This window comes from Ziziphus jujuba, chromosome 5, assembly GCF_031755915.1.
Source record: "Ziziphus jujuba cultivar Dongzao chromosome 5, ASM3175591v1".
In the NCBI taxonomy this organism is placed as follows: Eukaryota; Viridiplantae; Streptophyta; class Magnoliopsida; order Rosales; family Rhamnaceae; genus Ziziphus; species Ziziphus jujuba.
The window spans coordinates 8,087,610-8,097,514 of NC_083383.1; the positions used below are offsets into that span (position 1 = coordinate 8,087,610).

The 9,905-nt window shown below is 29.9% G+C and overlaps 1 protein-coding gene across 1 annotated transcript; it reads right to left on the reverse strand.

Annotated features, from left to right (window-relative positions):
* Positions 1-6,423: 6,423 nt before the first annotated feature.
* Positions 6,424-8,382, reverse strand: LOC107420199 (probable galacturonosyltransferase-like 1). Its single transcript, XM_016029097.3, has one exon. The coding sequence runs from the start codon at positions 8,087-8,089 to the stop codon at positions 6,989-6,991; it is 1,101 nt and encodes a 366-aa protein (XP_015884583.3). The 5' UTR covers positions 8,090-8,382; the 3' UTR covers positions 6,424-6,988.
* Positions 8,383-9,905: the final 1,523 nt, after the last annotated feature.

Sequence of the window (9,905 nt, forward strand, 5' to 3'; positions counted from 1 at the left end):
TGTTGGAGTGCCATTGTTTTAATATTGCCGATTAAGTATGTGTCCAATGCCTCATAGCTTCTTTGTTGGATAGTTGAAAGAGTCATCAATCCAATATATGTTAAAGTTGTAGTGAAATATATATATATATATATATATATACTCTGGTCCTTGACTGAATAAATCTGTTTGCTCTATTTCCACAATGTAAATCATGATTTCTTCTTTTCCAAGTAATGACATAGTTAAATTCACTTAAAATGTCAACTGAAGAGAGCTAATTAAAGATAATGTACATGCGAAATGTCTTGAAGAGAAAAATATACATAAGCCATCAATTTTGGTGTTTAATATTTTGATATACTATTGTACGCAAATTTGGTGAGTGCCTTTGTTCCTGACGTAGTATCGAAGTCAACAGAAACTGAAAACAAACAAAATGTTGGCATCAGATTGCAACAAGATATATATATATATATATATATCATGGACGACATATAAAATGGGTCTAAATTTCAATCTCTAAGTAGACGAAGGGTTGCAACCACTTCCATAATTGATAGGCAGAAAGTTATGCTTCATCTTACATTACATTTAGAAAGCTTAAAATTCTAGTTATCCCCCATTAAGCACACATGTAGTTTTCAATATTAAAATGGTCTTAATTGCCTTCATCATTTCATTGGACAAGAACAATATAGCTTTATAGGATTATATAATTAATGTTCGTTTGGTTTTGAAATTTCTTATATTTATATGCCAGGCAACTCAATCATTTTCTTCTACTACCTCATTTATTTTTCTGTCTCTCCTACTCTAAGCAATACCTACTACTATTTCATTTTAATTTTCAGTTTCCTCAAAGAGTAAGGGTGAGAATTTGTAGTTTCTAGACATTTACATCCTAACAAATTAAATATTTATATAAATATATTTATTCAACGACATGAATTAATTAAAAAAAAAAAATCTAATTCTTTCTTAGTTTCCTTACCGGTCGCTGTCGCTTAATTCTGTAACATCCTTTTAAAAAATTGCTATGACCAGCGCTAGCCACACATGTAAAATATCGTACTGTTTTCTATCTTCTTCTTTCTTTTTCCATTCTTTTTTTGTATTTGTATTTTTTTGGATTCCACACACACATATGTACATCTACGTATCTGAGGATAAAAATTCCAAAGTTTCAAATAAAGTATTGAAAATAGTTTTCTTGAACAAATATAATAATTTGAACTTTTGATATAAATCTTTATATAAGTTTATAGAAAATTTTCAAATGTTTAAAATTTCATCAAATCTTTATTTTAAATCGTTTTCATTTATTTTTTTTATTTTTTGTAATGATGAACTTCATAATTTCAAATAAAGTATTCAAAGTTATTTTCTTTAATAAATATAAGAATTTAGAATCTTAGAATTACCTTGTATAAAGGTTTTTAAATTTTCTTAAATGTTTAAAATTTTCCAAATCTTTCTGTTATAAAATTTTATACATTTTTGTGGAAATTATGAATATCAAAGTTTCAAATAAATTATTAAAATAGTTTTTTTAAACAAATATAATTTTTTGAACTCTTGAAATTAACTTTTAAATAGGTTTTTAAAATTTTTCTAAATATTTAAAATTTTATCAAATCTTTATTCTAAATCATTTTTACCCTTTTTCTGGTTATTATGATTTCTATAATTTCAGACAAAGTATTCAAATTAGTTTTCTTGAATAGATATAAGAATTTGGAATCTTAAAATTTACTTTTATAAAGGTTTTTTAAATTTCCTCAAATGTTTAAAATTTTTCCAAAACTTTGTCTAGATCATTTTGATACATTTTTTAGGAGAGTAAGAATTCCAAGGTTTCAAATATATAAAGTATTAAAAATAGTTTTCTTAAAAAAATTTAATTAATTTGAACTCTTAAAATCAACTCTTATATAATTTTTCAAAATTTTCTCAAATGTTTAAAATTTCACAAATTGTTTATTCTAAATCATTTTATCTTATGTTTTTGGTGATTATGAACTCCATAGTCTCAAATAAAGTATTTAAAGCTGTTTTCTTAGACAAATATAAGAATTTAAAATCTTAAAATTAACTTTTATAAAAGTTTTTCAAATTTCCTCAAATGTTTAAAATTTCTCTAAATCTTTCTTTTAAATCATTTTTATACAGTTTAAAATAAAATCTATCATCATTAATAGTTGGAATAGTTTTAGGAAATAAATAATATAGTTTCTAAATTTATGACTTATTTCTTTAAACCTCTCCATTAATTTTAAATATAATTATTTTCTAAACAAATACAAAATACAAAATTAATATTTTTATACATATGGTTAAATTGTATACATATATATATATATATATGTGTGTGTGTGTGTGGATAAATTTCTAAACTAATGAGCAGCAAAAAACTGTAAATCAAAGTATTTTTGCGGTGTTTTTGTTTTAAAAAAATAAAGTTTTTGAATTATTAAGGATTTTGAATTATTAAAAAAATTAAGTGGAACAATGAATAAGGTTCTTTTCTTAAAAAAATAAAATAAAATATTTAAAATAATATAGAATGAAATTAATGTCATTTAAGATTATTATTAGAAGTTCAGAAAATTATTTCCTTTCAAGTAAAATGAATGGATTTAATTATAGCCATTGGATAAATGTCATATCATGTGACATAAAATGCTTAAATCAACTTGAAATCCTCTCTTTCCTCACAAAATCCTCTCTTTCTACACATACTTATAATATATATATATATATATATACACATGTAGGATAATTCTTTTTTTTTTATTTATCTATGTGAAAAAAATAATAATGATTTATTTATTTATTTATTTATTTTTTCATCTGTATGCAAACGGTCTGGATGATAATCAGATTGTGTGTGTGTGTGTGTGTATGTGAGAGAGAGAGACAGAGAGAGAGTGGATAAGTTTATGTAGCACTAGAACAAAACTGTTTGGTCGTCATAATAATTAATATATTTGTAAATTGAAAATATTAAAGGTATGTGATTGGTGGATTCTTTGAGGAAGAAAGCAAAGAAAGTCTCAAAACTGAGAAAGACTGACTGATGTTGATTTTAAATTTGAAAGCTAAAGCCTGAAAGGTTAATTTACATAGATAAACCATATACACAGCCATCCGGATTCCTCTCAATAACATTAAGATTTTGACCACTGATTCTTTGTCTTTATAAGAGAATAAGATCTAATGCATTGGACGGTTAAAAATGGAAGCCCAGTTTTTTTGAGCTTTAGAAACATAATGATTATATAATAGAAACATTACCTGTACAATACAATTTTGCTATATATACATTTTAGTTTGTGTAACTAAAACGGCTAATATTGTACAAACCCGTACAACACTTTTTCTTTTCTTTTCTTTTTTGTTTTTTTTTTTAAGAAGACAAGGGGGGGGGAAAAAAAAAAAAAAGAAAAAAAAGGCGTACCAAACGCGTCTTGATCAGATTAAAATCATGGTCGATCCATCTAATTAATCGTCTAAGATTATATTATAACAAGGCTTTTGGTTTTTTTGGTGTAAATATTATAATATGACTTAGTATTGGAAATATTATTTTATTATAATAAAAAAATATTACAATATTGAAGATTAGCAAAAAAAACATTTATTATAAAAGTCAAAAATATAAAATTTCCAAAAAATAATTAATAATAATAATAATAAGAGATACAATTTGATTTGTTCTGTATATATGATTCTCTTTCAAATTAACATGACTAAACCTTTTTTTTTTTTTTAATTGTCTGAAGGCTTGAATACAAACACTGAATTATCTTGTTGCATAATTCATCAGGCATACACGGAAAAGAATAGATTTTAATTGTAGCCAATTTTATGCACTAAAATATTTGAAAATTCTGGACCAAAATTCTGTTATATATGCCGATCAATTGGCACATATACTTTAAAATTCTATTTTTTTTAATTTTTTTTCCCCAAATTCCTTAGACAAATGAATGAGTACTGTTGAAGAAAGAAAGATCTGTTTTGTGAAGCTTCGTGAAACAATCCACAGCAGTTTGATCCCTAGAAACCCCACAGTCCAAATCAAAAACTGAATTTGAAGACCAAAATTAATAAAGCCAAAAAGGTTCTAATCAGGTTTAGAGGATCCAGCTGCCCAATACGGATCACAGCCGGCTATCGTAGAATTTAGAAAGCAAAAAAAAAGCTGAATTTTAGCACCGGAACTGGACCCCACCATAAATGCGTACCATCATACCCGGGTTCGTTGGCCGTACAATTGTATAAAAAAATCACTCCGAAACGTGTTTGTCATCCATGGATCTCTTTCCTACTTTATTCTACCGACAACGTATTTTTATTTTGTGAATTTTCGCTTTTGACCTCCAAATTAGACATTTATATAATATTACTTTAACAATGGTATTATCAATAAGGAATACAAATAATAATAATTTTTTTAGGACACATGTTATAAAATTATAATCACATTGGTTGACATTTGAATAATCTTCAATTTGACCCAACCAATATATATATATATATATATATATATATATGTATTTACAAAAACCAATTTATAGTTGAAGCCACGATCAATTATAGTTACTAATATATACATGATTTATTTAAACTTAAACTTTCCTAATCTATTTTTACAATCTAAAAATAAAGGATACATCCAAAAAACAATATAAAGTAAGAAACCAATGATTGACGAAATCTTAAACTATAGGAAACAAAAAATGAATAAGTAGCTGTGAAAGTTATCCATAAGTTTTTTTTGTTTTTTTTATTTTTTCCTTCCCCTTTCTTTCATATTAAAGGTGGGGATCCAGATAATTTTCCAAAAAAAAAATAATAACTATTACTATTGGAGTGTCTCTGCAAGAATAGAATTATTAATAAGTTGGTCATTCATTAAAAAGTTGATAGAGTAAAAAACAAATAAATAAATAACCATGCATGATACGTGCGTGGTTGAAATTAATTACGAAGAGGAAAGAGAACCAAAAAGTAACGTAATTGGAACCTAACATTTGTAGCAAGAGGCACACAGAATTGTCAACAAGTAGCTACGCAAGAAGGGAATAGTGGGTGGAAGAGAAAAAGGCCTATACCCGTTATCTGTTCCACTCGGCATGCATGGTGAGGTCAAGTGTAGCATAATGGAATTTATTTATTTATTTATTTTTTTTTGTTTTATCATCTAAAACTATTGACAGTGTTTGAATTTCATAACCTTTGGTTTAATCCTACGCTTTCGCTAGTAGTACGTCCTTTTCTTTGGCACCATTGAGTAGAATTATGTCAACATTCAAACATCAATGGCTATATATTATATTCATAAGAATATTATAGAACTTTGACTAGCCTGAAGAAAAAAAAAAAAAACAACACAGTAATGAATATTATTCAATTAATTAATAATCTAAATAATATCAAGAGCCTTAGGAAAATAGAGTACTAATTTTTTAATATTTATAATTTGTTATCTACTAAGTTTGATTTAATTACATTTTGACATTTTTTATTTGTAAAGTTTTACAATTTAAATTTTTACTTTTCATGAATAATAATTTAGACAGTTAATTTTTCAATTTACTGTAGATTGGTTTAATCCCAATTTGATCGGATAAATTGGTAGTTATTCTGTTTTGAAGTAGTAAAGTTTGTAAAGGAAAAAGAACAAAAAAATTACATGAGCGAAACCGTTTTATTGGCCAAATTGGATATTAAATTAATTTGCAATAAATTAAAAAATTCATAACATAAATTATTATTTTTGAAAATTGGAATTATAAATTACAGTTGAAGTTACTTGAATTAAGTTTTGTTTATGTATCTATTACAATCACCATGGGTAGCGCAAAGACTATTTTTTCTTTTTCCTTTAGGCCAATCAGCTGGCAGACTCCCTTTCCAGCCGCAAATCGCTTAAAGCCACTACCTTGTGTAGAAAAACAAATATCTATCTATATATATATATATATATATACATATATTTTAAAAAAATAAATATATATTTATATACATACTTGAATAATAATATAAAGAAATAAAACCAGTCTCACTTTAGGTAATAGTTAAATTAAGAAAAGAAGGTTTAATCCAACTTCCACTGTTTCTATAGTCATTTGAATCGCCAAACACGCACACATACATACATATATATGTATATATATATAGCATTCTAATTAATTTATTGAGGTTGAATGTATGGTATGATTAATATAAATTAGAACATGGTTACTTATTGGAAAGTCCAAACTACATAATATCTTGAGTCTAATAAACAATTATTTGAACCTCCTAGTTTTGAATTTCATTTTCATGGCAATGGATTGATAACCTAACGCTCTCGATTGCTTTGCTTTGCATGCCCGTAAAAATAATTACTAATTCTATATTTGCTAAATAAACAAGCCAACAAAATACAAAAAATAATAATAATAATAATAATAATGCTTAATTTAATTTGATCGAAATTAAACAATATTCACGAACTAAACCATTAAAAAACAAAAACAAAACCAGCTCTTTTTGCTATACAGAATTTGGTACAATTATATCTTACATGGATCATCTGATGGAAATTAATGAACAAATTAATCCATTTACTGCTTTACTGGATTAATTTTTGGGTTATTATTCCATGATTACACCATTTTTTTAAAATTTTATCATTATTATTGTTACTATTATGTATGAGTTATTTTCACTGTTCAAGGTGTTGTATGATGATCTCTACAAAGAACATTACAAACTATAAACAAAAATTACCCATAATAGCTTCCTTCCCCGTTCTCAACAAGATCAATCCACCACCGGTCGACGACGCCGCACTTTCACATCTTCAGCAAAATCACACTGTCGAAAACGAAAGATAGAGGCATCGGTTTGTTAGTCCCTCCGACTTCCACGCGCCAAAAGGACCGGAAAACTTAACAATTTTTTTTTTTTTTTTTTTGGGGGGGTACTTTTGCCCCTTCACATTTAATAATATTCGTCAAGAATCCAGAGCAAATGGAGTTTGCAAGAGATCATAAGGAGCCCAGAGAGCGTCCAAGGGACAGGGCCTGTTGGCATCGAGTCTGGCCCATGGCTTACCTTTCCCACTCCAATGCAATAGACTGACGGGGCCAGGGTGCAGATTCCTGCAAAGTCCTCTGAAATTATCGCCGCCAAGACCATGTTGGTTCCACCTGTGGTCCACCGAAGCTATATTCCCAGCAAACACCAACAGGAACGGAGGTAGGGAACCCAACTCGTAGATTCTCATTCTCTTCTGCAGCTCCATCCATTCCTCAATCTTGCCCGTGTAGTCTCCGGCTCGCCATCGATCGAGATCGATCACCATCACTCCGGTGTTGAAATAGCAAGGTTTCCGATTAGCGAAGGTAAGGGACAGAGAAGGGTTGGACCAAAAGGAGAGAGTGAAATACGAAGTGAAATTGGCGTTGCAGTATTCGGGAGCGGCAAGAACAGCGCTATCGCCGAGCGGAGTGGCGGCGAGTTTGGCAATGTCATCGACTAGAATGAGGTCGGAATCCAGGTAAACGACACGTCGTACGCAGAGCGGGAGGATGTTGGCCAAATAGCTGCGAGCATAGTTAAGCGGGCAGTCCAAGGCGGAACGAATGGAGGTGGAGATGAGGCCGGAGACTGAGGAATCATCGAAGGGGTAGATTTGGAATTTGAGGTAAGGGAAGGAGGTGGAGATGGTGGCGCGTAGGAGGGACGCGTTGGCTGAGGCAGAGGCGACGAAGTGGAAGAGAATGTTTTGGGGACAAGAGGAGTGCTGGAGGACGGAGAGGATGGCTGCCATGGAACCCCGGATGTACTGCGTATCGAGAGTCATTGCCACGTGGATGGCTTGATCGGAGCAGATGTGGTCGCTATCGTCTTCTTCGGGGTCCACTTCTTCATCAGCGGTGGAGATGGAAGGGCAATCCGGTGAATTGTAGAACTGCGGAGCTTCTCGGAATTGCTGGGTCGCGTTGGCATTATTGGAGGTGGCAGTAGTAGTGGAAGTAGAAAGCGAGGTGTGGAAGAGCAAAATAAGGAGGAGGAGGAGGAGGAGGAGGGGAAGGGGCAGCGATGTGCGCATAGTGAGTTGGTGGTGGTGCTTAGCAAAAGTCAGGTAGTTGTTTTGAGGGAAAAGATGTACAGCTTGGCTTAGCTTTAAAAATAGGGACACACAGGTTTAAGAACACGCTTTGCTTTTTTTTTTCTTTTTTTTGGACCCTTTTTTTTTTTTTTTTTTTTGAGGGGGAAAAAAATAATAAAAATAAAAAGGGCAAAAAGGATAGCTGGAGGGAGGGTCGGAGGTCCGAAGGTGAGAGGCTTAGTCAAGAATATTTGAAGGAGGGGTTTGTTGAAGTTCACAATTCACATTGCAACCAGCCTTCCAGATTGGATTTTGTAGACTTTACGGCTGCGGGACCCGTTCTTCTCATTTTTTATACTTTTTTCCTTCGTTTAGAATCTTACGTATCCTTCTTCAGTTTTTTTTTTTTTTTTTTTTTTTTTAAAAAATTTTTTTACTTCTTTAATTTGCTGTGTGGGAGAAATTAAAAAACAAAAAGAAAACAGGAAAAAAAATTGTTTGTGAATATGAAATTAACAATTTTTTTGCCGATTTGATCAATGATCTTTAATTAAAGACAAAATGTCATTATTTTTCTTGACATGCGATTCGAGCTTAGAATATTATCTCATGTGTCGCTCTCTTTACTTTAATAATTGCATTTTTTCAAAGATCCAAACCAAATATATAAAAAATAAATAAAAAAAAAAGAAGAAGTTTAATTTCGTTTTATAGCTTATGGATTTATTATATATATAAAAAAAAATTCCAATACAGAGAAGAAGATAACATGATTAACTACATACGATCTAATTGTCAAAGAAAGGGCGGCGCCAAAATAGTGATGCTAAGGCAGTGATGATTCACCATCACTCTTTTACTTCATATACATGAATTCTGGACTCCACAATCTTCCGTTGTACGATTTATACTGGTTGCCAATGTTTCATTGTCAAAAACAATCTCACCAATATTTGTGTGTTTTTAGAACATGTTTTATTTTATTTTTTTAATTTCTAATTTCATTTTTTAGGTGGTTTAATAAGCTTTCATTTATATTGTGTATATATATATATTTATATATATATGTTGAACTGTCGCAATATTGGAAAAGTATTTTTCAGCAACCGGGTGTTCTAAAAATTATAAATGCAGCAGTTAAAAATATTGGCTACAAGTTAAACCCAAAAAAAAAAAAAAAAAGAAAAAAAAGAAACAACAACAACATTCATGCTTGGTGACCAAGTTTGGTTTATTATGAAAATGTACAAAATTCCCAACTTCAACAAGAAAAAAGTATGTAATGTGCATAGGTGGAAAATACTATGTCACGCTCATCATCATCTAAAAAGACTCCTATATCTAATTATAAGTGGTAAAAGCTACTTTTTCTTTAGTTATTATTTTAATTTTTTTTCTAATGCTCGAACAATATTCGGAGAAATAGACAGAGTGGTTTTTAGGTGGATTTTAAGTGTCATGAGCCTTTTGCTTGAAAGTACCATGATTTCAAAGCTTAAGATCCTATCTTTTTTCATCTAAAGATAAATAAAAAGTGCTGCCATTATTCTACGCGGTTTCTTTTTTATAAATATGCTCACAATTTGATTTCAGCTTTTCTTTTTTTTAATCAAAGATGATTTAAGCTTCTGTTTTATATATATATATATATATAAAATATGTACACACCTTTTTCCGTACCATTTCAGGGCAGGCCCTCAAACTAAGTCCTGATTAAGGAATAAATGGCATATAGAAAAAACAGGGGAACAGCAGCAGACTAGCACACAAAAGCAAAACTGACCCATATTGTTTATAACATTCATTCTCTCCTTAT